General features: G+C 44.5%; 11 protein-coding genes and 1 non-coding gene across 12 annotated transcripts; 9 read left to right on the forward strand and 3 right to left on the reverse strand.

Annotated features, from left to right (window-relative positions):
* Positions 1–39: 39 nt before the first annotated feature.
* SMC4 (condensin subunit SMC4) lies at positions 40–4,254 on the reverse strand (the record flags this gene model as incomplete). The annotated part of the gene is made up of 1 exon (XM_037282807.1): positions 40–4,254. One exon carries the CDS (start codon positions 4,252–4,254, stop codon positions 40–42), a length of 4,215 nt encoding a protein of 1,404 aa, XP_037138702.1.
* A 450-nt stretch (positions 4,255–4,704) lies between these two features.
* On the forward strand, positions 4,705–5,961 carry ARP6 (Arp6p; the record flags this gene model as incomplete). Its single annotated transcript, XM_037282808.1, has 1 exon — positions 4,705–5,961. One exon carries the CDS (start codon positions 4,705–4,707, stop codon positions 5,959–5,961), a length of 1,257 nt encoding a protein of 418 aa, XP_037138703.1.
* Positions 5,962–6,251: 290 nt separating this feature from the next.
* HG536_0C01970 (putative phosphotransferase) lies at positions 6,252–8,432 on the forward strand (the record flags this gene model as incomplete). Its single annotated transcript, XM_037282809.1, has 1 exon — positions 6,252–8,432. The coding sequence occupies one exon, from the start codon at positions 6,252–6,254 to the stop codon at positions 8,430–8,432; it is 2,181 nt and encodes a 726-aa protein (XP_037138704.1).
* A 414-nt stretch (positions 8,433–8,846) lies between these two features.
* On the forward strand, positions 8,847–12,428 carry RAX2 (Rax2p; the record flags this gene model as incomplete). The annotated part of the gene is made up of 1 exon (XM_037282810.1): positions 8,847–12,428. The coding sequence occupies one exon, from the start codon at positions 8,847–8,849 to the stop codon at positions 12,426–12,428; it is 3,582 nt and encodes a 1,193-aa protein (XP_037138705.1).
* Positions 12,429–12,482: 54 nt separating this feature from the next.
* TRS85 (Trs85p) lies at positions 12,483–14,528 on the reverse strand (the record flags this gene model as incomplete). Its single annotated transcript, XM_037282811.1, has 1 exon — positions 12,483–14,528. One exon carries the CDS (start codon positions 14,526–14,528, stop codon positions 12,483–12,485), a length of 2,046 nt encoding a protein of 681 aa, XP_037138706.1.
* Positions 14,529–15,242: 714 nt separating this feature from the next.
* On the forward strand, positions 15,243–17,216 carry TMN2 (Tmn2p; the record flags this gene model as incomplete). The annotated part of the gene is made up of 1 exon (XM_037282812.1): positions 15,243–17,216. The coding sequence occupies one exon, from the start codon at positions 15,243–15,245 to the stop codon at positions 17,214–17,216; it is 1,974 nt and encodes a 657-aa protein (XP_037138707.1).
* Positions 17,217–18,763: 1,547 nt separating this feature from the next.
* HG536_0Ctrna4I lies at positions 18,764–18,837 on the forward strand. The gene has a single exon. It is a non-coding gene; the product is annotated as a tRNA-Ile (tRNA).
* A 141-nt stretch (positions 18,838–18,978) lies between these two features.
* SLO1 (Slo1p) lies at positions 18,979–19,308 on the forward strand (the record flags this gene model as incomplete). Its single annotated transcript, XM_037282813.1, has 1 exon — positions 18,979–19,308. One exon carries the CDS (start codon positions 18,979–18,981, stop codon positions 19,306–19,308), a length of 330 nt encoding a protein of 109 aa, XP_037138708.1.
* Positions 19,309–19,493: 185 nt separating this feature from the next.
* On the forward strand, positions 19,494–20,285 carry ISC10 (Isc10p; the record flags this gene model as incomplete). The annotated part of the gene is made up of 1 exon (XM_037282814.1): positions 19,494–20,285. One exon carries the CDS (start codon positions 19,494–19,496, stop codon positions 20,283–20,285), a length of 792 nt encoding a protein of 263 aa, XP_037138709.1.
* Positions 20,286–20,658: 373 nt separating this feature from the next.
* On the forward strand, positions 20,659–22,083 carry TMS1 (Tms1p; the record flags this gene model as incomplete). Its single annotated transcript, XM_037282815.1, has 1 exon — positions 20,659–22,083. One exon carries the CDS (start codon positions 20,659–20,661, stop codon positions 22,081–22,083), a length of 1,425 nt encoding a protein of 474 aa, XP_037138710.1.
* Positions 22,084–22,158: 75 nt separating this feature from the next.
* On the reverse strand, positions 22,159–23,235 carry DMC1 (recombinase DMC1; the record flags this gene model as incomplete). The annotated part of the gene is made up of 2 exons (XM_037282816.1): positions 22,159–23,031; positions 23,104–23,235. The coding sequence occupies 2 exons, from the start codon at positions 23,233–23,235 to the stop codon at positions 22,159–22,161; spliced, it is 1,005 nt and encodes a 334-aa protein (XP_037138711.1).
* Positions 23,236–23,792: 557 nt separating this feature from the next.
* Positions 23,793–27,476, forward strand: SPO71 (Spo71p; the record flags this gene model as incomplete). Its single annotated transcript, XM_037282817.1, has 1 exon — positions 23,793–27,476. The coding sequence occupies one exon, from the start codon at positions 23,793–23,795 to the stop codon at positions 27,474–27,476; it is 3,684 nt and encodes a 1,227-aa protein (XP_037138712.1).
* Positions 27,477–27,536: the final 60 nt, after the last annotated feature.

A 27,536-nucleotide genomic window follows, 5' to 3' on the forward strand; every position in this document is an offset into this window, starting at 1 on the left:
AACTATTGATGGTTCTAGGCCCAAACAGTTGATGCTTTCTCAAACTCTATCAATCAGGTCATTGTTCTTCAAAGTGGCACTCTTCGTCATGTTATCCCTTTTATAAATTCCAACCAACTGCTGTCCTAACTCGAACATATTATTCCTCAATGAGATGACAACGAATTGAGCATTTTTGGTACGCTCTTTGATGTAATTGGCTACTATCGAAACATTCCGGAAATCCAGCGCTGCATCAATTTCATCCATAACATATAGTGGTGTAGGCTTGTATTTATGTAGTGCGAAGACCAATGCCAAAGAGCTGAGAGTTTTTTCACCACCAGACAGATTAGTAATATTTCTCCAGCTCTTCTTTGGCGGCATAACACTAAACGTAACGCCTTCCGAGAATGGGTCTAAGCTGTCGACAAGCTCCAATTCGGCATTTCCACCCATTGTAATCATTTGATACATTTCCTTCAAAGTCATGGATATGATTCCAAAACCTTGCATAAATTTGTCGAAACGGCGCTTTCTCAAATCCTCAAGGCTATCTCTCATGTTATCTCGCTCCTGAACAGCTTGGTTTAGATCCAGTTTCCTGCGCTTATGTTCAGCCAATCTCTTCGCATATTCTTCTAAGATCTCCACATCCACATTCGTCGAGTCCACATAGTGTTGCAGATCATTAATCTGAGACTCTAAATCATCTAAATTCATGTTTTCCAGTTCAGTTTCTGCCACACGAGGTAGCTTGTTAGGTAGTTCAGCAGCTCCTTCATCAATTTCCATTCTTTCATCATTCAGGGAGTCATTTTCCATCAATGTGGGATGATCTTGTTTATTTTCATCTTCCAGTGCGGGACTACGTCCTGGCTCTTGCTTGTCCAGTATGTCACCGCCGCTGTTAGCACTTGCATTTTCGTCTTCCTCCAGCTGATGTAAAATTCTGGCGACATCTCTGATTTTAGTATTTTCCAGTTCAGTCTCATGCTGTGTTATTTCTTTTCGCAGATGGCGGGCTAAGGCGTTAAGTTTCTCGAGTCTATCTTTTATTTCAATTTTCAAGGATTTGAATTCTGTTGCGCCAGCCTCCAAAGATGCTAGCTTTTGCTTCAAAAGATCCAACCTGCCGCTTAACGCTCGACTTTCCTCCTGCACTTCCTGCACTGATGTTTCAATCTCTTCTAAAGAAACGACCAGTTTGCCGATTGCTCCTTCAAGCATGTTAATTTCTTGCGTGAACTGTTGCAGATCAGTTTTTGCATTATTAAAGGCCTTCGTTTGCTTCTTGAGCTCATTTTCTGTCTTTTTTATGCTCGATTTCTCTTTCTTCTGCTTGGAAGTTATGGACTCGATTTGCTCCGCTATGCTGCTCACTTTAACATTCTGAAGTTTGAGCTCTGATCCGCCAATCTCCATAATTCTCTCTTTAAGCTCGGCAATTTTCTGCTTAGTACTGGCCGTTTGCTTTCCAAGGGATTCTTCCTCTTGTTTTAACTGCTCCACTCGTGCTTCTGCTCGCTCAAGTTCTTCATTGTTTTCTATGGCTTTCTTCTGCATTAACCTCTTTTCAGCCAGACGTTTTTGCTTTAACTGCATCTCCGTGTCCCAGGATTCGATTTCCAACAGAAGCTTAGAAATCTTCAGATCAATCTCTGGAGCTTTATCCTTTAGCTCCTCTAGGTGGCTCATCATCTGCTGGAAGGTTTCATTTGCCAATTGAAGGTTTTTCTCCTTCTCGGCTAATGAATGCTCAAGCTGAGCAACTTCTTCAGGACTGTATACATCAACATCCTGGGCCTTATTTTGAGCAAGCTTCATCAATCCACGAGCAACGAAAGAACCCCCACCACTCATTGTGCCTGACAAATCAATTAGCTTCCCATCTAACGTAACAACTCTAAATCTTTTCTTGCCATATGCTACCCTGTTTGCTTGTGTGAGGTCATTGGCTGCCAGTGTATCTCTCAGTACACTATAAAAAGCAGGGATGAATTTGTCAGCTTTCGGCTGTACTAAGTCAAACAAACGTGGAACGGCCTCAGGAGTTTCAATAGGATTTATTGAGAACTTTCGCAGCTTGTCTAATAGTATGAATCTGGCATAGCCCAGCTTATTTTTCCTCAAGTAATCAATGCACTGCTGACCACATTCGACAGATTCGACGACGAGATCCTCCAATCGAGGACATGCTGTCGATATTGCTACGTCGTATTCTTCGTCTATTGTCCCCAGATCGCCCAACCTGCCATGAAAGCCGCTGATTCTACCCGATTTCTGAAGTTTTGTGAGAGCTGTAAGAACTGTACTCTTATTTTGGGCAGTTGAAAGTGCGGATCTGGCGTCCATCGTACGCTGTCTTTGTACGTTTAAGATATCGTGCATTTCTTTCAGCCTGGTTTGAGCGGCAGTCCATTCTCCCTCACCCGTCGATATTTCATTAGAAATAGCAGCTTTCTGCTCTTCCAATTCTCTAACCGCCTTTAGTTTTGCGTCCTTTTCTTCTATTGCAGCGGCAATTTCGCTCTCAAGCTTCAGAACCTCTTCGTCCAATCTGGACTGCTTATCTCTTAACAAGGAAAGCTCAGAATCTGCAAGCTGGATTTCAGCTCTCTTTCGCTGCAATTGGTCGTTCCATGGTTCAAGATCTTTCTCACACTGCGCAATCTCAGCTGAGATGTCTGTTGTTTTATTTTTTAGCGACAATTTGATCTTGTCCAGCTGTTCTCGTTCCCTTGCTAGATCTTCACTTAAGTGTTTTAGCGTTGCAGTATGGTCGCCTTGCTGTTCTTTTAATTTATCTAGATGTCCCTGCGATTGCTCGATCGAAATTTGGGCTGTCTTTAAGGCGTCTTCCGTTTTTGCAACCTTCTGACTCAGATTTTTCATCTTTTCTTCGTTCACAACTCTTTCTTGATCTAGGTCTCTTTTCTGGCTTATCAATGTCTTTTCCCTTACGATCTGTAGCTCTAGCTTCTTCGCGGCTTCTTTTATCTGGGTTTCAAGCGTATGCATTTCCTTCATTGTCTCGGAGTATTTGTTACTCTCTTCCGTCAATTGATGCTCTAGCTTGTCGCTTTTGCTGAGCGTCGAGCATAACTTCTTATTATTTTGCCATATCTTGAATTGAAGTCTCTTTGATTTCAACAGCGTTAGATTCCTTTCTCTCTCTAAGAATTCAAGAGCTTCATTTTTCCCGGCCTCCAAAGAACTCTTTTCCTGGTCGACTATCTGAAATCTGTTTTCTTTCTCGAGGCAGCTTTCATTTAAGACTTCAATCTGTTTCGCTATAGCTTCGATCTGTGGCTTATACTTCGCAGTGCCAGTGATATCTTCTAGATATTCTAGTAAGCCATCTTCTCCCTCCTTCTCAGCCTTCGGTTTCATTTGAGCAATATTTTCAACTTCACCCTGGAGAATCAGGAATCTCTTATGGTCCAAATCAATTCCCTCCTCTTTCAGGAGCTCGGTGACTCGTGTGTAGTTGCTCTCTGCGCCGTTGACGAAGTACTTGGATGAATTATTTCTGAAGGCTTTTCTCGTCACGATCAAACTGGGCTTCTCCTCGTCGATCCTGGTCGTTCCATCATCCTGGTCGATCACGTAATGGAAATGAACCTCCACGGAACAAGATTGCAGATTTGGATGTAACTCAGAGTTATGAATCAAGTCTGAGAGCCTATCCTGTCTCATCTTAGTAGCACGGAACCCGAACACAAACAACATCGAATCGATGACATTTGACTTCCCTGAGCCATTGGGCCCCACAACCGCAGAAAAATTGCTATGAAATGGCCCCACTACTTGACGTCCTGCATATGACTTGAAGTTCTCCAGCACAAGTTTATCAATACACAGCCGTGATGAGTTCTTTTGGCTTTGTTCAGCATCATAAAGTCTCTGTAACTCAAGCCTACTTTTCTTCACCGGAGAAATCTTGATCAGTTCCAGCTTTCTAGTAGGTGATCTGCCCGGCGATCTTGGTGGCGACTGAGAGTAAGTTCTCGAATTACGCCCTCTGGATGATGTTCGTGGTGGCTTCAATTCAGGTCCCGTAAGTGATAAAGAGGAAGCAGTAGCAGGCTGCGATGATGAAATTCGCTGTTCGGCTGAACTGATCATTAGTTTTCGTGGCGTATGTGACGCTACCGGTTGCGAAGACGGTGAAGATGATGATTTTATCGGGCCATTAACGGTTTGGCTTACTTGATCTGCCCCAGCATTGGCCTCCGGAACTTTCTGTCGTTTGCTGGCTGGAGAATTGGACATGCTATAGGCCGCTTCCGCACCAATGTCTCTTCTCTCTGGTTATCGATGTAGGTTGTAAGTTTGTTTACCTTAGCAGAGCTTAATAGCGAACATACATGCAACTCAACTACGCCTAAGCAAGATATCCTTAGAGCTCACAAACCATAGAATTCGGAACAGGATCGGCAGCTTGGAAGCCGTCCCTCTGGTTGGTCAAGATGGCTCAATGGCCCCGTATCTGGCCTCGATGGAGCACTTTTGAATGCTTGCAAAATTGGAGCTGGCTTTACGCATAGGATGCTGAAGCCGTTCATTGCCGAACCAGGGATCAACCTCGCGGCAGCGAGCTGGCTTTCTATGGGCTTGTAGATCTTGTATTTAGTGTCTTGAGCTGAACGCGAACTTTCTATACTGAACTGCTCATCGCCTAGCTGACTCGAACTTAAAGGCTTCCAGAACGATCGCGAAATCATGGAATCAGCTCCTCTGATTGTGGATAATGGCTCCTACGAGATCAAGTTTGGTACTTCCCTGGATAACTCGCCCTATAGGGCTCTGAATGCGCTTGCAAGAGACAGGTTTGGAGCTACCTACCTCTCGAACCAGATCAAGAGTATCAAGGACATCCTATCTGTGAGTTTCAAGAGACCACACGAGTTCGGGCAGTTGACATCATGGGAACTGCAGAGCTGCATCTGGGATTACTGCTTCTTCAATCCCGACGAGTTCAATGGATTCGACATCAAGGACAGTAGAGGGCAGCATCTCGTGGCAAGTGAAACGTGTATGACCATCCCAGAGCTTAGCAAAAACATGGACCAAGTAGTTTTTGAAGAGTACGAATTTGCGAGTCTCTTCAAATCGCCAATCGCTGGCTTCATGCCCTTTAGCAGTCAAGCGGAAACAGGCAGGATTGTATACGGCAAGGGTGACAGCATTGCGCCCCAGGACGTTGCAGCGAAGGAGGGCTACGAGCCCTTCCAGATGGTCATAGACTCTGGCTTCAACTGCACCTGGGTGGTACCGATAATCAAGGGTGTGCCCTTCTACAGGGCGGTAAAGAAACTGGACATCGGCGGCAGGTTTATAAACGGCCTGCTGAAGGAGGCCATCTCGTTCAGACACTACGACGTCATGGACGAGACCATCCTGGTCGAAAACATCAAGCAAAAGTGTCTATTCATGAGTCCCATCTCGTATTTCGACAGCTTCTCCAGGAGGGATCAAACCGCCGTTGAGTACGTCCTTCCAGACTTGCAGACCAATCTGCAGGGCTACGTGGCAGACCGCAAGAACCCTCCCCCAAAGGACGCCCAAACCATCAAACTACGCGACGAACTATTCTCGGTCCCAGAGACTTTCTTCCACCCGGAGATCGCCCAACTGCTAAAGCCCGGCATTATCGAAACCGTACTAGAAAGCTTATCGCTGGTCCCAGAGCCTCTCAGACCGCTGATGCTAAGCAACATAGTCTGCACCGGTGGGAATTTCAACCTACCTCACTTCCCCGAGCGACTGGCAACAGAGCTACAACGGCAACTCCCTACAGACTGGCCATCGCAAGTGTACATTCCAACTCCCGCCAGCGAGCTCTCGGGGTGGCAAGCCATGAGAGCATTCGCCCACACAGATTCCTACACACGGGCCAGGGTCACCCGAGAAGAGTACTACGAACATGGCGTCGAATGGACCACCAAGAACAGGTTCGGATACCAGAACTGGATATGAGCCATCTGGAAGCAAACCAGCTTGCCACCGATCGTATCTATCCGAAGTCTCATTGCCAAGCTGCGTCAAAAGTTCGCAATAACGTCATTTTGTCGCTTGGTCGCTTAGCAAAAGAAATTAGACATAGAATTTCCAGAACAGCGATGGGTTAACCCCTGGGATCGACACGAAGTCCCGTCACTGGAGTATAAGTACTCGAGAGAGCTGGTAGAGCCTGAGAAGAACTCAATTGCTCGAAGGAAGTGGGAATTTTGGGCTACGCAGTCAACAAAAGTGAAAAATAATTGAATATGCGTCATAGGGGACAATCGAGATCGTCGTTGTCAATTGCTCAGCAGAGACTGTTGTCGCAGTCTATGGCTGCGATCAGTTTGGAACAGACGATGATTTACTATGTCGGAGTAGATGTCGGTACTGGTTCTGCTAGAGCTTGTATCATTGATAACACAGGGAACATCTTGTCTCTCGCCGAGAAACCTATCCAGAGAGAGCAGCTGAAGCCCAATTATATCACTCAGTCCTCGCAAGAGATCTGGCAGGCCATCTGTCACTGTGTGAAGTCTGTGGTGCGCGAATCGGGTGTTCCGGTGGAAAAGATCCATGGTATTGGATTCGATGCGACTTGTTCATTGGTTGTGATCGATGATGAAGAGAAGGAGGTTGGCGTGGGGCCGGTTTTTTCGAATAACGACCAGAACATTGTGTTGTGGATGGACCACCGTGCCATCGCCGAGACTATCGAGATTAACGCCACGAAGGATAAGTGCCTGAAATACGTTGGAGGTCAGATGTCTGTGGAGATGGAAATACCTAAGATCAAGTGGTTGAAGAACAATATGCCCAAGGAGAAGTTCGACAGATGCAGGTTCTTTGACCTGGCTGATTACCTGACCTTCAAAGCTACGAACAAGGACACGCGGTCGTTCTGTTCCACGGTGTGCAAGCAAGGTCTTCTCCCCATCGGTGTCGAGGGCTCCCAGGAAGGCTGGTCTAGGGAGTTTCTAACTAACATTGGGCTCGAAGAACTGGTCGAGAACGATTTTGCCAAGATTGGTGGTTCTGTGAAGACAAGTGAAGGTCGCAAGGGTCGCAAGTTTCTAAGTGCAGGTGAGTATGTGGGTGCCTTGGACGAGGAAGCTGCCGTTGAATTGGGGCTGCCAGATCATTGTGTCGTCGGATCCGGTGTTATTGACGCCTATGCTGGCTGGGTCGGTACGGTTGCCGCACAAACTGACATAGAGCTTCCTGAGTTGGTTAAATCTGATCAGACCAAGAAGGGAATTGATAGAGCAACAGGCAGATTGGCCGCTGTCGCGGGCACATCCACCTGCCACATCGCTTTATCGCGTGATCCAATTTTTGTCAATGGTGTCTGGGGCCCGTATCGAGACGTGATGGCTCCCGGTTTCTGGTGTGCTGAAGGTGGGCAGAGCTGTACTGGTGCGCTGCTGGCCCACGTCATGTCTACACACCCAGCATTTACTGAACTATCCCATCTCTCAGATGCGGCAAATATCTCCAAGTTTGACTACCTGAATTCTAGACTCGAAAGCTTGGTTCAGCAGCGTGGAGAACGTTCCGTGGTGTCTCTTGCCAAGTATCTATATTTCTACGGTGATTACCACGGGAATAGGTCGCCGATCGCCGATCCATCCATGAGAGCTGCTATCATAGGCCAGTCGATGGATAATTCGATCGACGACTTAGCAGTAATGTATTTGGGTGCTTGTGAGTTTATTGCTCAGCAAACCAGGCAGATTGTGGAGAAGATGTGCGCGGCCGGCCACGAAATTTCATCTATCTTTATGTCCGGCGGTCAGTGTCGTAACGGACTGCTCATGAGGTTGCTCGCAGACTGCACCGGTTTACCAATCATCATTCCAAGATACATCGACGCTGCAGTCGTTTTCGGTTCTGCTTTGCTAGGTGCCGTGGCCAGCGAATCGTTCAACTCACATCACGTAAAGTCAGACATCACAAGAAGGAGAAAATCATCCCTGACCGATCCTGATCCATCGTTGCTACCCTCTGCTTCGAAAAAAGGTCTATTCGGCAAGCTGGGTAAAGCGAGACAAGATCTGCCCTCGCCTTACACCGCTCCACATGCCACCTCGAGCACATCGCAAATTGCCTCCACAACCGGTTCTTTTCCATTCCCTGTGGTTGGAGAGCGAGGTGAGGCAATATCTGAACGCCCGCAGGACGGTGAAGAGGAAGAGCCCATATCTTTCAAGCCCGTGAGAGCGCTCAATCAAGAAAACCTCGCCTCGCATCCACACAATAATGGAGATGAGCTATGGAATGTTATGTACCAGATGACCGGAGGTGGTAAAGTCGTTCAACCACGTTCGGAGGATGATCCTGATCGTATCCTCCTAAACGCCAAGTACAAGATTTTCCTCGACATGGCCGACACTCAAAGAAAGTACAGAGAAGCGATCGACAAGGTGGAACAAGCTCTGAGAGAATAGATTCAATGCATCATTACGTACCCCATATCTACTGAACAACATCAAAGCTTGCAAAGCGTCAAACTCAACCTCTTCCTCTCCATGTTACTTATAATACTGTTTTCACGCGATGTACGGCGCTTTGTTTGGTTCTTTCCAGATCTGGTAGGCCCATACGCGAACCTCGAGAATGTATAGCTGTTGAAGAAGAACTCAGGGCATCGATTGTTGTCCTGGAAAATCAGCTACTTGGTTCAATTGTTTTATGTCTGGAGCGGAGTGAGCTTGCTTTGACCTGAACTTTTCCAAGATTGCAGAAGAGTCGAATTGAGCTCCCAAAGCCAGGTAAAATCGCATAGAAACTCTCAAAATATCAGCAGTGGTTTGATCACAGTGTTGTAAAGAGCCACTTTCAGTGTTTGTTCGACGGTTTAAATGTCTATTGCAGGATTCCTGTATCTGCTCTGTGAATTCATATGCTTCTCAGTAGCTTCTCAGTTGGAAAATCTCAGAAGAGCATATAATGTTACTAGCATAGAACCCAAACAATTGGACTTTTCGCAAGGCTTCTTGCAAGTTTTCGGTGATTTTGACACGCTGACTTTCCCCAGGTATGAAGGACAGCAGAATTTTACGCAAGAGATTACCTCTGATAGTGGTTCGCGAGACATCATTTACTATTCGAATGATATTTTTATCAAGCTCATTGAGGGATCGAGCGACACAAACGTCCGACAGATCGTTCCCTTTGGATCAGATTCATTCATTCTAAGTGGGTCGGGGCGTCTTTTGGGCTTCGAACTCGAGAGGCAGATTTTTTACAATCTGTCGGATCTCTCATTGCGACCTATGTTTGACCACTCTTTGGGCGAGGTTAAAACCATTCTGGTAGATGATTCATTGGTGTATTTCGGCGGGAATTTTACGTACGATCATGGTGTCGCAATCTGGAATTACACCAGCAACACAACCTTTCAGGCACCATTCGGCGGATTTGGCAGCAATTCTCAGGTGAACTCGATAGTTAAGCTAGACGATGACAACATTCTCTTCACAGGAAGCTTTGCTGCATTAGATAACCAGACTTGGTGGAATTCAGTGTATCGGAACACATCTGGCCCTACAAATATCGAAGCTGGGTCTTTGATACCACTTCAATGGGCAGCTTGGGATGCAGGGTCGTCTTCTTTCTTTGATGCCTCGCAGTTTATCTGTCCCAATCCTGAAGCATCGGCGTGGCTGGCATCCTCGAGTTCTGGATCTCTGGGATGTTTTCTGCCCTTTGAAGTAGCTGCGCAAAAGATCCGAATCTTTAACTCTCCAAGCGACGATAGCGGAGTTTCATTATTCAGGATTATTACAAAACCCTCGGGTGGCATTATGAATCTGACATATGTGGATCCTCTATCTGGAGAAATGCGTTACTGCGATGCATTCTGTCCCCTTCTGAAGAGAAGTGCTTTGCGAGAGGTTGGTGCCACGACGAACTCAACACAAGGCATCATGACCAACAACAACCTCACCAGCATCCAGTGGTCGGAGAATTTTCAAGATTTCGCATTTGTGAATCAAATTAGCGTTTCAGAATTGCAGTTTTTAGCCGTCAGTTCCTATGGAAATGCAGTTGGGTTGTCTTCGTTACAGCTTTACAGCGGTACAGTTTCTGTTTATGCTAATGACACTCTAAATGATCCGGGTTGCGGTTCAGATGTTGTTAGATCGAGTTCATTTCTATCGAACAATAGCTGGCACGATGGTTTGCCTCAGAAAAGCTATCTTATTACCCAGTTTGATTATGGTACCGGCGTGGGGCCTAAAGTCACCTTCTACCCAGAGGTTAAGGAAGCTGGACAATATACAGTCAATGTATACACACCGGGATGTTTGGCCGATAACACATGCTCCTCCAGAAGCATTGTTAATGTAACTATGAGGTCTAGCAATGATGACTCCATTCTCGCATCTATTCTGTTATACCAAAACAACCTAGAAGAGAAGTACGATCAGCTTTATAGTGGTCATTTGGAATCGCCGCCGATTGTGATACTGGAGTTTTCTTCAGGTATTCAGCTGAATAGTCCTTCAAATGTTGTCGTTGCGGACCGCATTGAACTGATCCCTCATGCGGTCGATGCGTTAGCAAACCAGACTGAGGAGAATTTCCTATTGAACGGCATGTTCTTGTATCAGCTGTCAAACATTACAGACAAAAGTGGTCAAAACAGCTCTTCAATCGGCAATAGCAGTTTGAATTCGTTTGCAGTACAGAATTTTCCTCAAAATTCCTCATTAGTCTCAATCATGTATAATAGCACATTGTGGGTTGGGGGAGGCACGGTTTCTGGTGTGGCAACGATTGACCTAGGTGATGATTTTAGCATTTCCTCGTCAGACAGGCTAAATACCGGCGGTAGTGTTGAGGGCATGTCTTCATACTCCGAGGGCATTTTGATGTTTGGTAATTTCAACCTATCTTCGAAGCCTTTGAGCACTATAACCTATAATGGGAGTTTCAACTCTTTTGGAAATTTAAACACATCAATCAAAACCTTTTCCAATATCTCGCTACATGGAACCGAGCTGCTTGTGTTCAATAACGAATTCATCTTCAATACGACTTCAAACGAGTATATCTCAAATTCTTCAGCATTTGGGCTTTCGCTATGGAGCGCAGGTCAGAACAGCTTCAACGACATTCTGTTCTGCGGCGCAGTCTCAGAGACACAGTATACTGGATTGGATGGTTCCGCTGAGATATTTACGAATGGTTCGGTTGTTCCTATGAACACATCAGGGGACATGAAACCTTATTTGGCTTTGAAATTGAACGACACAACGACTGTTCACGCCTATGGAGGGGACACATTGTCTCAGCTTATGTTTAATGACGGATCTCATGGACCGTGGAGTTGGTTTGGCACTATAAATCTTATGCGTTATATGAACGACGGTACAATGTTAGCAATTGTTGTGAATAATCCATCCGGAGAATCGCAGCTTAATCTCTTGAATTTAACCAACTTCAATGTCGCCAGAAATTTGACGATGGCGAAAGATTCATACATCAGCTCAGCAGTGTTCTTTGGGAGAAATAGTTCATTACTTATGGGTGGTAACTTCAGTATACCTGGCTCTCAATGCGTGGATCTTTGCCTCTACAATTACGACCAAAATCAATGGTCAAAAGTTGCTAATGGCTCCGTTAACGGCAATATCACTGAGATGAAACTTTCAAACACGTACGATTTATTGATTTCAGGTGTTATTAATTTCAATAACCGGACATCAGTTAATTTGGCCTCATTCAACATGACAAGCCACGAACTGAATCCGCTTCTATCGGGTTCCGACAAACCATTGAAGTCATTCATCGAAGGTGAATATGATCTTCTGGTTTGGAACGAGACCAACTTGTTGAACTATCGCGCAAGCAAGTGGGAGGATATAGAGCTCGGTTACGATTCGATATCAGTGATCGAAACCGTTATAGCTCTCAACGGAACAGCGGCGCTGGAAAAAAGAGAAGATTCGGGTTCTAAGCTAGGCAGCATTTTGCTCGCTGGCCGCTTAAACAGTGTTGTCGCCAGTAATTTAACTGAGGTATCGATTTATGACTTTGAGAGATGGTCACCCTACTACTTGGCAGGATCAGACAATAACGGTTTATCTAGCATGGCATTTTTCACTGGCGAAGAATTCTCGAATATCTATGACTCTCAGTCATATCTGCCAAACTCTGGATCGGCCACGACCTCTGTTCCTTCTGCCAGCCAGACTGCGCTATCCTCGCCCACAGCTACGGTAATTTCTGGTAAGAGGCGAAGAATTGACCGAGGTTATGTCGTTTTAATAGGGCTCGCATTGGCTCTCGGCACCGTTACGGTACTAGGTATCACAGGAGTACTGCTAGCTCTTTTGTTTAAATTTGACAGCGGATACGAGCAAGTTGTTCCTCGAATCGATGAGAATGAGATGATGGAATCTGTACCTCCTGAAAAACTCTTAGAGTTTCTTTGATTGTATTATAAACTAATGAGCTTTAACGTTTTTTATCAACCCCTTTGGCATTATTTAATCGGTTATAATTTCTTCCTTAACATACGTTTCATCTTTTAGTTCCGCAGCGGAGGACTGAATGTTCCTGAGCTTTTGATTAAGCTTCGCGAGAATTAAATCCTCTCTATTAACAAACTCAATGCCCTTATATGCTTGCTGAACATCTTTTAAGCACCAGTAAGCCTGTCTCCATTGCTTCTGTTCAGCCCATTTATCAGCAGCAACCAAAAGAAAGAATGCGGCCTTGCGCATCCGTGTCAGGCCTTCGGTGACAATATCTTCTTTGGCCTCGTCCTCGGTTGCTTGCTCATCAGTTTGGTCTACTTTACTCTTTACAATAGGTTGGTTCACTCTATGTCGAATTCTAGGATCAGCCCTTAGGTAGTAACAATCGCTTAATCTTTCCCATATCATAATTTGTGAGCAAGGTCCCAGTTTGCAGTCAGTTAATATCATCTCTAAGTTCCGGAGAGCGTACGGAGTGGATGTCCACGTATCGCTTAGAGAGAGGAACAGTTCAGAGGCAAGAAACATACATCTTGTCTCGTATGAGCGAACTGGCGTCATGGAATCGCTCTCCTTATTTGTATTAAATTTTGAATCATACAAAGCACAGTTCTTGTAAGACTCCAGTGCCCTTTGGATAAGCGGATCTATGTCGTTCTTGAGCATCTTGGCTGTTACGATGTTCTGAGCACCCATTAGAACGGAGACAGCACACCATTCGAGACACGATGCTGAATACTTTGGGAAATGTTCAAGGTCATGATTAAGAGATTCGTAGGTCGAATAAGCAGTTTTATAATCTGACAGCATCATGGACCAATCTGCCAGTTTGCGCATTAGAAACTCAGGAGATGAAAAAACGAAGTACTCGTTACCATTTTCGTCCTTTGCCAATGATGATTGCTGGTGAAGATTGGTACCGCTGGTCGTCTTGGACACAAGCTTCTTGAAGAACTTGGCTCCATGAAACAGCGACCTCCTAGGTTGAAGTATCGTCTCTTCCCAGAAGGCTATCTTCCTTTGCATGAACGGTACCATTAGGTCATTTACCAGCTGTTCTAGAACGTCATAAGTAGAATTTATCAGCTTTAGCGATAATTCAGCGTTGCAGGGTTCTCGTAAGAAATTTAGTACCTCCTCCAAAGATGACATAACGGGCTGATGAAGATTTACCTGAGAATCTGCACTATAATCACTTTTCCAAAGGGGGAGGATAACGCTTTCCACAAACAGCTGCTTCTTAAGTTTCTTACCGAGCTGCTGGCATATTTCGAATTGCTCCTCAGAATCGCCATTGTAACACAGCAGGAACACGGGTAAGATATCGCTTGTGCTTAGAAAAACGGGGAAATTCTTCGTGCTGTGGTTCATGTTCTTGAATTTTGTCAATAGTGCTCTTGCATCCTCATAACCTTGTCCGATCGGAATATCTAACGCAATAATCGAAACTACTGGGTGATTAAACGTCTCGTAGGGCGACAGATATGTGGTAGATGAAACCGCTAACGAGAAAAACCTGTGATACAGAGACTTTTTCAAAAGTCCGTGAGATGTTTCCTCGTCGGTGTCTTTTTCCACTAAGAGAAGCATATTTCTCAAAAATTCTTCTAATGTGTGATAATCAAACAGCATATCGGTTGTTTTGGATGATTCCACCAAGTCTGTCAAGGGTCTTGTGAATCTCACGTATTGAGACTGTGTAGCATCGCGCTGAAAGAGGCTGTTGGATCTCTTCCGGTTTCTAGACGGAACATCCAACGATGCTGACGGTTCCGAAGCCATCTCCGATTGCGATTCGTCAAGCGGTGAGCCTGTTTCATTAGCCTGGTCTCTGTCGCCAATGCAATCACTGAAGAACCTTAAAAACATATACAGCGAATCCAAATGATAAGTCTCTTGGATGTGTCTATCGAGTTCAGTCGTGGATGTAACGCTGATAACCGGCGAGATCGCATTCGACACTATCCTCTTGGCAATATCTGCGGGCACCTTCTCATCGCTTCGGTCCAGATGAAGAGGCAAATTCATATAGTTCTCATATGAAAGCTTGGCCATGATAAGCTCCCCGGACTTCTGCAATGGCCGCCTCCGCTCCAGCTGTCTTCTATGCTTCCACTTGATATCGAAGATTAGATTGACGTCTTCTATTTCGCTCGATGACGTTGTCAAGAAGACATCAAGCCCTTATAAGGAAGCAAAAGCCTAGAAAGGAGAGTCACTAGCAGTTGATCTGTGTTTGGACGAGATTAAGCGGACTGGGAAACCTTAAGAGATGTTTTCGAGAGACAGCTTGATCGCTTCCAACTGTCACAAGATAAGCGTTGCTCTGGAATGGCGGGATGACAACAAGATAGTTCGCGACAAGTGTATATTTGAACTGGTGTTGCAAATTCCCCTATAGATGGTTCAGATTTAGCGACTACATGCTGATATGCAAGGTTTTTCCCTGATCTTAGGGTCTATAGGCAGCCGATTCGAAGTCCCCGAACAGCAGTATCGTCAGTGCCCAGCAATCCAGCTATAGGCGCTAGAAGCAGCACCACAGGCATCAATTGAACGCAATAGAAGCTCTTAGAGGGCTTTCTTGACCTAGCACAGAGGGATCAGTATAGTAGGATGTTTTACCCGGCGTTGATGCTTAGCTTACTATGCTCCAGGTTGAAGTAAGACCATTGAATTGCAGAAACTTCCTAATGACTGCTGCTGCACGTTAATTGGCTGTTCGCTACTCGCTGTTATCGTGAGTGGTCTGTGTGGCGGCCGTAAGCTATGTTTGCCCCGCTTCTTCTGTTGGCACCTCTATTGCTGCCAGTAACGGATGCCTTCTTTCTTCCCGGTGTAGCGCCAACCACGTACCATGAGGGAGATGAGATCAAGCTGTATGTGAATCATCTAACGCCGTCGAGATACTACCAACATAAGGACAAGAATGGTAATATTATCAAGAGTGATAAGGAGCATTATCTGTACTCATATGATTACTACTACGAGAAGTTGCATTTTTGCAGACCCGAGCATGTTGTTGAGAAGTCTGAGTCTCTAGGCTCGATCCTTTTTGGTGACAGGATCTATAATTCTGCGTTTGAGCTGAAAATGCTCGATAACAAAGAGTGCGTTTCGTTGTGTAAAAGTACCGTTCCTGCAGATGACGCGGTTTTCATCAATCAACTGATCAAGAACGGCTTTCTGCTTAATTGGATTGTCGATGGACTACCTGCGGGTGTCTCTATCTACAACGAGCAACAAACATCGAACCACATCACTAACGGGTTTCCCCTGGGATACGTGGAAACCGTTCAAGGAATACATGGCAAGAGCGATGGTGCTCTGAATAGGAGGAGCAGTGCCCCGAGCAGCAGGCTTTCCAATGCACTGGTCAATATTGAGATACCTTACTTGACGAACCATTTCGACATTGAAATACAGTATCATGAACCTGCAAGCGGCGAGTACCGCATCACTGCTGTTGTTGTTACTCCTGAGTCAATCAAAAGACAATCTGCTACCTGTGATTTTACTGACGAGCCACTCAACTTGGCTGAGAACCAAGATAATGAGGTGTACTATACTTACTCGGTGAAGTATACGCGTTATAGTCGTCTCTGGGGAAGTAGGTGGGATAACTACACATTTGCTTACGACACCACTATTCAGTGGTTCTCCTTGATAAATTGCACGATTGTTGTGCTGGGGCTCTCTTCGGTGGTGATTCATATGTTAATGCGTGCACTAAGGAATGATATGGCACGCTACAACGAATTGAACCTGGATAATTTTCAGGAAGATTCCGGTTGGAAGTTGAATCACGGTGATGTGTTTCGCACTCCTGATAGGCCTCTTTTGCTCTCAGTTCTCGTTGGTTCCGGGGTTCAGCTGTTGCTATGTGTTATCGCTGCTATTGTGAGTGGCGCTGTGGGACTCAATAATCACGATGCAAGAGAAACTTTGCCAACCATATGGTTCATACTTTACGCAGTATTTGGCTTTGCGGGCTCTTTTACATCAATGAGTGTTTACAAATTCTTTAAAGGTTCTTATTGGAAAGTGAATATGCTTTTATCGCCGTTGCTCGTTCCGGTTGGTATCCTACTTGTGGTAATGTCATTGAATATCTTTCTTCTATTTGTGCATTCGTCAGATGCTGTACCAGCTAGCGCTTTATTCGCCGTCGTATTGATCTGGTTTGTCCTATCCATTCCTCTGTCGTTCGCTGGCTCTTTAATTGCCCTCAAAAAGTGCACTTGGGATGAACATCCGACAAAGACCAACCAAATCGCTAGGCAAATTCCCTATCAACCATGGTATTTGAAGACCTTTCCTGCTTCACTGATCGCCGGTGTTTTTCCGTTTGCATCGATCGCTGTGGAACTGTATTTTGTCTACAGCAGCTTGTGGTTCCATCAATTTTTCTACATGTTTGGATTCCTGATGCTTTCCGTTCTTTTACTAACGTTAACAACGTCCCTTACGACTTTAATCAACATTTACCATTCTCTTTGTTTGGAAAACTGGAAATGGCAATGGAAATCCTTCATAATCGGGGGGTTTGGATGTGCCCTTTATGTTTTCGTTCATTCGATTTTATTTGCCGAGTTCAAGTTTCGTGGTTTTGCCACAATCGTACTCTATGTTGGATACAGTCTGCTCATCTCTCTGTTATGCTGTCTCATAACAGGTGCAGTAGGTTTTCTCAGCAGCATGATCTTCGTTCGAAAGATTTATGCCTCGATCAAAGTCGATTGAGTATTTTGATAGATAGAATGCGCAGTATGTCATGCATAGGTTTCATGATAACTGTTGTAACATGCCTCCTCTTCATACTCTCACCCGATTGCTATTGTATCCAGAAGCGTACTTTCCACAGCAAAACATAAATAGATTAATCATATTGATAAAACGGCGCTAAGTTATTAAAGACATGTAAGCAGCTAGAATCAACAATATAGGTAATTCTGCTGAATCAGCCTCCAGTTAGCAGCATATGGCCTGAGAAAAGCGAGGTCGATCTTAAGAACTAGTTGATAGAGAGCAGAGAGCATTGTTCATTAGTAGGCATCTAGTATTACCAGAGCAGCTAACATTAATGAGACAGATTGAAAGAAACGACTTAAATTCATCATCGTAGAAGCTGAGGATTTATTACTTGTCTTTTATTAAAAACGACTTTCAAAACAGAGAAACCTGCTAGCCGACTTCATAGTTATGCGTTTTTTTGATCTGACATGAGGTTCCCATGATGGCGAAAAGTTTCAAAGGCCGTTTTTATTGTGTAATCATTTGGCGACTATCAATGAGATTAAAAGTTTCTAGCGTTGCCATTCTTCCGGGGCCACTGTCCTAACCACCAATAGCAAATTCTTGCACGGATACTAACACTAGCTTTAACCCGGAAACACTGGTGATGTGTTTTCTTCTTTGAGCTTAAAAGCTAGAGGAGTAGTACTCATACTGCTCACCTCCGCATCTGTTGCCATGGCAACTATGTAGATCATAATTCCACCCCCGCTCGGCGACCTACCAAGTCATGTACCTAAAGTAATGCTAAACAGAGGTGCTACCGGATTTTACCATGCAGTCGTTGGATTGCAGTATATATATGAGGCCAGCTAGTTTAGATGCAAGTTGGTACTTCATTGTATTTAGCGTTATAAAAAGATAAGACAAGTAACAATCCGGTCATTTGTTACTCAGATAATTATCAAAACTGGGTGTTGGACTACAGTAACCAGACCATAATTCTCAGCTCACAATTGTCAGAGCCCGCTTTTATAACTGGAATCAGAAACAATAGTTCTAAATTACTTGTATCGAGACCTGATACAAACAGCAGTTGAACTGATGTAGCTCGAACATAGTAAAGAATGAGAAGCCATGAACATTACGATAACAAAGTGAATCAACCAATAGAATCATAGACTGACATCTGGTGATCATACAATCTGTTATGGAAGAATTAAAGTCCAATGACATTGGTCCCATAAGTGAACTAACATCGGATTGGTCAATGCTGATCTAACAACTATGAGACGTTTGTGGATAACCGGATCTGTGGAATTCCAATAGGCTAAACAAGGGATAGAGTTAAGCATATAAATAGGAGGCCAGCTAGGTTAGATCCAACGGGCAATTCATCTGTACTTAGTCTTAGGGTTAATAGAAGTAAGTAATAATTGATTCGCTCTTGATCTTGATAACTTACCGCCTAGGTTACTTCAAGAGATCTGAAGGCAAGGACGACTAAGTTACAGAAGTAATACCGACTTGTATTAAAATAATCACACAACTTCCCAGGTCTCTTGGCCCAGTTGGTTAAGGCACCGTGCTAATAACGCGGGGATCAGCGGTTCGATCCCGCTAGAGACCATTCTTTTTGTCAACATACGTTTCCAAATCACTATACACGTATATGGATCAAACAACATGCTATGGAGGTGAAATACGGCTCCAATGGTTTGCTCAACTAAATGTTTAGGCTTCTTTGGCGGCTAACGATCCCATATCAGCGATGAATGACGCTGTGATATCTTCGAGTTCGCTAGAGGAAGTACCGGCCGATGCCAAAAGTGCCATCTATAAAGAAAAACAAGATGAACACTTGCAAGCCGCCATCGAAGCCAAGAGTATGGTAGCCAACGAACCAACTGATGAAAAGCTCCAATCTCATGCGAACAGCAACCTCTTAAGAGAAACAAAATTGTTGAGAGATACTTTGGATCTTTTATGGCATCAAACTGCAGAGCAAAGGAATCTATGCCAAGAATTAGAACGAGAGAATGAGTATTTACAGGAATACATCGGTAACTTGATGACGTCCAGTAATGTCCTAGAGAAATAATTTCGGGAAGAATTCTCTTAATATAATTATCCGTTTCTTTGCTGAATTGATAGTTTTTAGTCGCATTTTTGTGTCGCCTGAAGTGTCAGCGTCAGTAGAAAGTTGAATATGAAGCATCAAGTCCGAAGATAGGAAATTTGGGCAAAAGTCGGCATGAACCTGATATCATCAAAAATTGCTGAGCTATGCATGCTTTAACCTCTTTCAAACGTGAGGAAAACACTCTGACGAAAAATCGCGATGCCATGGAACCAATTAAGCTTAGAAATTTGAATTTAGTAACAAAGCATCAACTAGGACCGTTTGTTAAAGACGGCCCGGCAGCTAAAAATTTGATTGATCCCTTGAGAAAACCGGAGCCTGCTGTCATCAAATCAAGACGTTCTCACCGTCTGTCGATAGGATATTCCAGTCTGGGAGACCTTACTGATGTCAAGGAAGAGTTCAACGCTCCTTCGCCATCGCTGGGACACACGTTGGTGTTGTGCCGCGATAAGCTTTCCGAGGGATCGAGACCAATACAGTTGTGCGATGGGGCCATATTGGACGTTTCTGGCGAACGAACCTTCGATGTTCGAGGGTTTGATTGTCAGCCTTTTTTCCACTGCTACAACTATGAAAGCCGCTTTGAGAAAGATGATTGTGAATCCATTATCAACAAGCTAGTAACTGACGAAATGAACAACAGACAACCGGTGTTCCAAAAAGAACTTGAATTTCTCGAGATAAAGAAAATGATAAGACGTACTGACTATCTCATGTTCTATCTTCTGGGTATCGATAGACTAGGTTATTTCAGACTTAAACAAGAGCGCGACTCTTTTCGAAACAGCCTTAGCGAGGCCTACACGAGTTCTCTGAGGTACAAGGACAACGAAAGCTCTGAGTCTGAGAGCAGAACAGGAGATGAAGAAAGCAATTCCAGTTTTCACACAGACGATGCGCCGGACGACAGACTGTCGAATCCTTCAGTGTAGTAAAAACACTCTTAAATCCTCCCCCTACATAGACTGTTATGTTCTATAAAGCTACAATTCCTGCAGGACTTGACACCGATCTATGAACCCTTGCTGGCTCGACACAAGAATCTTTTCTCGAGCAGGAAATATGCTAGTAACCGTCACATCTCACAAGAGCTTCATTCCAGATGAGTCGCTCGCAAGCACTCTTTGCTGGCTGTCATCACGCAAGAGTTACACCGTGAATCAGAGACTCTTTATTCAGATGTCCATATGATTACAACTCTCTATGTTATAATACTCCGTGTGCTTTTATCGCTTATCATGTATCGTATTAACAACTCTTGAAAACTCACCTACAATACAAAAGGCCATCAAAGACGCTCTGGCAATGGGAGCCGTCGTTTCGCTACCAGTCACTCTCGGTGGATCTTTCATTGCCTCTGGGCTAGGTGCTTGTTGCTCCAATCTCTGCTCTGGTATGATGACAAAAGTTGGCTCGTCATCTCTAGCAACTAGACTGTTTTATGCAGTGTGGTTGCTATTCAATTCGTTGGTATCATGGATATCCATGTCAGCTAACAAATCGATTTTGTGGCCTGGTTCGACATGTGCCGCTACAGGAGAATGTGGGTTCTTCACCGTTCACCGTCTCAATTTCGCTCTGGGATTATTGCATTTGATGTTGGCGTTACTATTAATCGGAGTTAAATCTACCAAGGATGCTCGTGCGAGTCTACAGAACTCCTGGTGGAGTTTGAAATTCCTGGCGTATATTGGATTGATTGTTTTTGCCTTCGCCTTGCCCAATAGTTTCTTTGTTTTCTTCTCTAAATGGGTCTCCGTTCCTGCTGGTGCTGTGTTCATTATAGTTGGATTGATACTACTAGTGGACTTTGCTCACGAATGGGCAGAGACTTGCATAAATCATGTCGAGGTCGAGGACGAGAATTCGGCCTTCTGGAAGAAATTCCTCGTAATTGGAACAAGTGCTATGTATACTGCATGCTTGGCTATGACGATTGTCATGATTGTGATATTTTGCAGAGGCAGCTGTACTATGAATCAAACCGCAACAACTATAACAACCCTGTTGACTATCATAGTGACGGCCTTATCGGTGCACCCCAAAGTTCAAGGTGCCAACCCAAGATGTGGACTGGCCCAGAGCAGCATGGTTTCCGCTTATTGTACTTATTTGACGATGAGCGCGATGTCTTCCGAGCCTGACGACAAAAAGTGTAATCCGTTGGTCAGGTCCAGCGGCACAAGGAACGCAAGCGTGGTTCTCGGTTCTTTATTCACTTTTGTTGCCATTGCTTACACTACCACCAGAGCCGCCGCAAATAGTGCATTTCAAGGAACTAATGACAATGGCGCCATTTACCTAGGTGAGGATGAGGAATATCCGGGACTTGATGGACAATCAAGAAACCAATTGCGCTATGAAGCGATAAAGCAGGCCGTGGAAGAAGGATCTCTTCCTGAAAGTGCTCTCCATGACTCGACATGGATGGGGTCACCAGGCATCACAGAGGTCGGAGTAGATAGGCATACTGATGATGAAATTACGGGAACAAGATATAACTACGCTTTGTTCCACGCTATCTTTTTCATAGCCACTCAATGGATTGCGATCCTGCTGACAATTAATGTGACACAAGATGATGTAGGCGATTTCATACCGGTCGGAAGGACCTACTTTTACTCGGATGTCAAGATCGGAAGCGCTTGGCTTTGCTATGGACTCTATGCATGGACCATAATAGCTCCCCTGATCATGCCCGACCGGTTTGAATACGATAACTTTTACTGAAGTGAGAGAAATGAGAACATCATTTTAGGGCCCTACTTACCCAAAACTGGTAGCGTTGCGTTTCAATACGAGCTCTTACTGGTCAGAATCGGTGATACCCTTTTCGCCAATCACATAGACACATTCCCGCTCTGGCATATCTGGAGAGTCCTGCAATTTGGCGACTCTCTCCTCGCCGCGACCTTTTCTCAAAAGAATTCTAGTTGCCGAGGCGTGAGCCAATACGTGACCGCCGACCGGTTTCCTTCCATCTGCGGAGGCGAACAGCGCAGAAGCACCAGGGTCGGACTGCACCTGGTTTGTCATGAAGACAGCAATATTAAACTCTTCCGCCAATCTATTCAATTTGGAAAGATGCTGGTTGAGCTTCTGCTGCCTTTCATTCAGTTCTCCCCGTCCACAGTAATCAACCCTGAAGTTTGCCATGATGGAGTCCACTACAATCAAGCGATAAGCACCAGAACTGAGCTCCTCGGCCAACTGCTCGGCAAGTTCCATTTGGTGCTCACTGTTCAAGGCTCTCGCGTACGATATATTCTCCAAGCACGCTTCAGGGTCAAGTTCGTATCTTTCTGCGATCTGTTTAATTCTTTCAGGACGGAACGTTCCCTCGGTATCAATGTAGGCAACTTTGCCTTCGCCACCGCCCATTTCGCGTGGCAACTGTGCGGTTATACACAGAGTGTGTGCCATCTGCGTCTTACCGCAACGAAACTCACCAAAAACTTCCGTGATACTCATTGTCATTATCCCGCCGCCGAGAATCGAATCGAGTTGTTTAGAGCCAGTTGAAAGGGCAAACACTTTTTGTCTAATATCCTGCTGGATAGTAGCCGGTATAAATCCCACTTTGACGATCTTTCCAGCGGCCTCCTTGATCTTCTCTACTTTCACTTCGCTCAGGCCTTTAATTTTAGCCATGTTCCTTCTAGTGGTGGATAGAACAGTCTAAATAAAGCTGTTAGTATCATTATAGCCAATTTACCCATCCGATAACAACGTAAATGCCTGTGTACATACATTGACTGTATAAATACCACTACTTTTCAGTTTCTGTAAATCAGAGGCGTTAATCCCATAGTTTTGCATCTCATCAACGGTTATGACGTTGATTTGAGCTTCAGATTCAGTCTCAATCTGAGTAGCAGACATTTTGGCTTTTAATATCTGGTTAGCTATTCTCTTCTTCGTGATTTGTTTCCGCTTTCTGTTTGCTTTATATACAGCAACCTCGGCGGCTATTTCGTTACCCGGCAAAACATACTACGCAAATAAGGGGAGACCGGCTCTTCAAAGACCTTCCAGTTCTATATAAAAGGCTGATCTCGCAGATCTATGCTGCCATAACCCTGGCCACTCTCCAAGGAAATAACCTAACTATCATGAACTACGCTCGAAGGCCCTTTAACAACGTGTTCCAGTCACCCATGCTCGAAGAATCGAGGCATATCATACTGCTTTCAATTTACTGCTGAGGGCGCTACAAGATCAATACAGTCTTTCTTCGTGATGTGGTTTTCTTTATATGGCTGACCTCTCGGCGTCTTTTGATGTATGGCTCGCGGAGCAAGTTTCAAAGTACCACGCTAATATCATAGTGCACAAAAGGATAGCTTGATGAGCAGCTCAAAAAAGGAGACAAGATGGTTCGTGAGCTTTAGCAGAATCGAAACGAGATCTGAAAGTACCAAAGGGCGATATACTGAAGTATGACACTTTCATCTGCTCTGGTGGCAGAGATTGTGCACAATGATGAAGAATACGTTAGACGAATTAGCCCGAGTACGATTTGCAATAACGACGATCTAAGAATCATCGGCATCCCAGCTTCCTCATTCACCGCATATAGGCTGTCATATGTGTCACCGATCGAGCTTTCGCTTAGCTCAAAAGTTGTACTTTTGGGTGGCATTCCCCAGTATTGGGTGAGAGAGCGTTTAAAGGGCTTTTGGCGTACTGCTTGGAAAATCAGCAGAAGGGGATTTCGGGGAAACGCCAATAGGCTGTTCAATTACGGGTACCAAGATCAGAATAAAAGGAATCAGGCGCGCCGTCAGCGGATATCCGACTGCGACTGCAACAGGAAGCCCCAAGCTACCTGGGACGACACTCAGTATCGCAAAAATCCGGGGGCAGGGCGCAAGAATAAGAGCACGAGCGCTTCACCACTTAGCTTGGCAACAGGGAATTCCCAGAGGAAAAGATCGAACACACTACCGGTTGTGCGGACACGGGCGTCGCTTTTGAGGAAAAGTAAAGCTATACAGCGTAAAGATGGCCATAATGTACTAAAAGGAAAAACAAGAGCCACTTTACCGAGTCTGAGAACGGATGATACTATAGCCAACCACTCCAAGTCACTTCACTCTAGCGGCTATTCTTCCGATGACTCGTTGGCAATCACAATCAGGAGTACCGACGATAGTAACAGCTCTCCTGAATGTTATGATGACCAGCCCGATCATGCGGGTGTGCAGTTCAGCATCAACGCCGAGGAGAGTCTGTTAGATGATTACAATATCTCGCAGAAGAGCGCTACTAATGGAAAGAACGGAGCACCCAACGTGAAATCTTCGATTTTTGATGATAGCGAAGCTAATTTGAAGCATGAAAATGATTATAAGCTTTCCTCTGTAGAATTGGAAGCGAGACCTTCAGATTCTTCTGCACCGGAACGGTTATTAGCAATCACATCAACTGTGGAAACAACACCTGTTTCATTCATTAGCTCACCATGCTTTTCGACCAGCACTCATCAAACAAATGATGGCAAAGGCTCTAAAATACATTTTACTGATCAAGAGACACAGAAAGTTGCTAGAGCCTATACAAAAGACAAAAGGCGCCATAGGCACCCAATTGTTCGATTGAAACCCAGCTGTAACTCAGGTTATGCAGAACCGTTACGGATTATGGTACCCGAACCGGACCAGCGTAAAGGTAGCCGTGATGAACATGTGTACAAGAAGCATTTCAAAGCCGAAAGGTTAGTGATGAGACAAGTTGGCCACGCTGGAGGGAAGGCAAAGACCAGGATGAAAAAGGGAATTTCGAGCTTTATAAGAACCGACTATTTTATATCTAGTCCCTTCCTAAGAGGCCTTAAATGCGGAAAGATAATCTTAATGGAGAAAATGCTTGTGATGGTGAAATGCGCCGTGAACAAGAAAGATCCTGTGATCTCTTTCTCACAAGAAGAATCGATTGATACGAGGATCTCAGAAAGATGGAAAGAATACATTGTTGTGGCTAGATCTACCGGTAAAGGAGACTCTTCTATCCTACTTCAGTTTTATCGGCGTCGACATATACCTGTGCATGTAAACAGACAGAAGGATTTAACATACGGTACATCATTAGATTTTCAGCTGGACAAGCATTGCCTGGTAGGAATTTACAGCAATTTGGATAAATCCATTTACATCCAAAAACCTGTCCGGAAAGAGAGCAATGCATCGCATGAGACATCTTCAGACGACGACGACGAATACAGCTCTTTGAAAATTTATATTCTGAAATGCAGTACTCTTATTTCTTCCGGTAAATGGTACAACCTATTAAGAGGCGCTACTCAAATGAGGGATAAACTAACACAGATAAGTCTCAAAATACCTGAGGCTGATATTTCCATGGACATGAATTTAAGGGACGCTGTTGTCAAAGAATTGATAAAGTCCGAGAATGAGATCGATGACTTCAAACTTTGCGTTTTACGAAGAGGGTATAGGGTTCTACAGCGCCCACTGATGAGATTTCTCATAGTCAGCATTTTCGAAGAACTGAAGAAAGCTGATTTATCAGAAGTCGTTCAAAAATGGGAATTTGCCAACATTATTCTGGGCTGCAGTTATAAGCACTACGATATGCTACAATGGTGCTCGAATAGTAGTATTAGGTCATTTTTTGAAACGTTTTCCCTTTTTAAGTCCTGCGTTTTGGAGTTTAGACCATACATACCAACTCCTAGACAGGCCCTGAGTGGAGATGGCTGCATTCTAGTCGAACCTGTTCCTATAGAAGGGTTTCTTATAAGGCTTACAAACAGGATTGGAAAAGAAGGTAGCAGGCTGCGAAAGCTATACTTTAGACCTTCTTACTTCTTCACTAATGACAATCTGCTATTCTTTTCGTCATGTTTCAAGGCATGTCCACCCTCGCCGTCGAAGGAATTGGATATGAGCTCACTGCAGAAGGGAGATAGATTCGATTCTCTGCCCAACGTTTGCGAACAAGATCCCTACCCGCTTGACTTGAGTAGTCACATATCGTGGCTGAAAGGAGAACTGACCGCCAAGGAATTTGAGTCTAATGATTTGTATGCTTGGAAGTGTTTCAGCAGGCGAGTGGATCAGATACTGAAAGCTGAGGGTGTGATAAACCTTTGTGAAATTGAGGAAATTCATCAAGGTGCCTCCAGCGATTTCACAGGGTCAGAAATCAAATTTCGAGCTCTTCATTTCGCGAAACGATCGTTTTGGTATGGTCAAGCACATGACGTTAGAAGCACAGCAGCTTCTATACTTTATATCGTGACACAGAATCGTCTGGTTCTAAAACTCATGGCACCCAGTCCCGCAGTATGTCAGGAATGGACCTTGAGATTAAGAAGCCTTGTGAGCTATTGGAAAGCTAGAAAAGATTGCGACATTAAAAATATGTGGAACCTGAAAATACGAAATATGCAACAGTTGAGAATAACAAATGAAGAGGAATCGAATATTAATGATTCAACACCAAAATGGATCATAGATTCTGGATCGAGCGACGCATCGCTATACAATGTCAATGCACTATGTCAGTTGCGACCAATACTGTACAAAGGAGTTCTGTATCAGAAGCCAAAGAAGCACTCCACTTTCACAAAATACTTAGTTGTTCTCGTTCCGGGATTTTTAATACTTTACAAACCCTTCAAAAGAACCGTTACTGGGTTTTCGAGAGAAATTATTGACTATAAGCACTACCTGACGCTGTCGGTGGCAGATTGTTATCTCTATTCTGGCGCGACATCTAAAGTGGATTTGTTGAATCGCAGAGACAAGATTCAGGAACTCGCATCGCAAAGCAAGTCATTGCCACGCGCGTATCCTGATGGTTGGAGGTCCCTAGAGGATGAGTCAGCGAGATGCTTCACCCTTTGGTTTGGTAAAAAAAGAGCCAAGTTGGCAGCGTCACGTAAAGCTGGATCAGAGAAAGGAACTCAGCAGAAATTCGAAAAACCTGACAGTCACAAAAATTTCGAAAGCAATCCCAAAGTCTTTCAAATGGTTACCAGGCTCGGAGTCAGCGGCAAATCTATGGTTTTTATGGCGCGATCCAGGCAGGAAAGAAACTTATGGGTATTATCCATATCTTCAGAGATTGAAAGGTTGAATTCAATGGTCTCTATGTAGGTCGGCTACGTCGTACCTTCCTTGAGGTTTTTGTAAAGATAAAATTATAAAAGACTCTTG

This window comes from Torulaspora globosa, chromosome 3 (assembly GCF_014133895.1).
Source record: "Torulaspora globosa chromosome 3, complete sequence".
NCBI lineage: Eukaryota > Fungi > Ascomycota > Saccharomycetes > Saccharomycetales > Saccharomycetaceae > Torulaspora > Torulaspora globosa.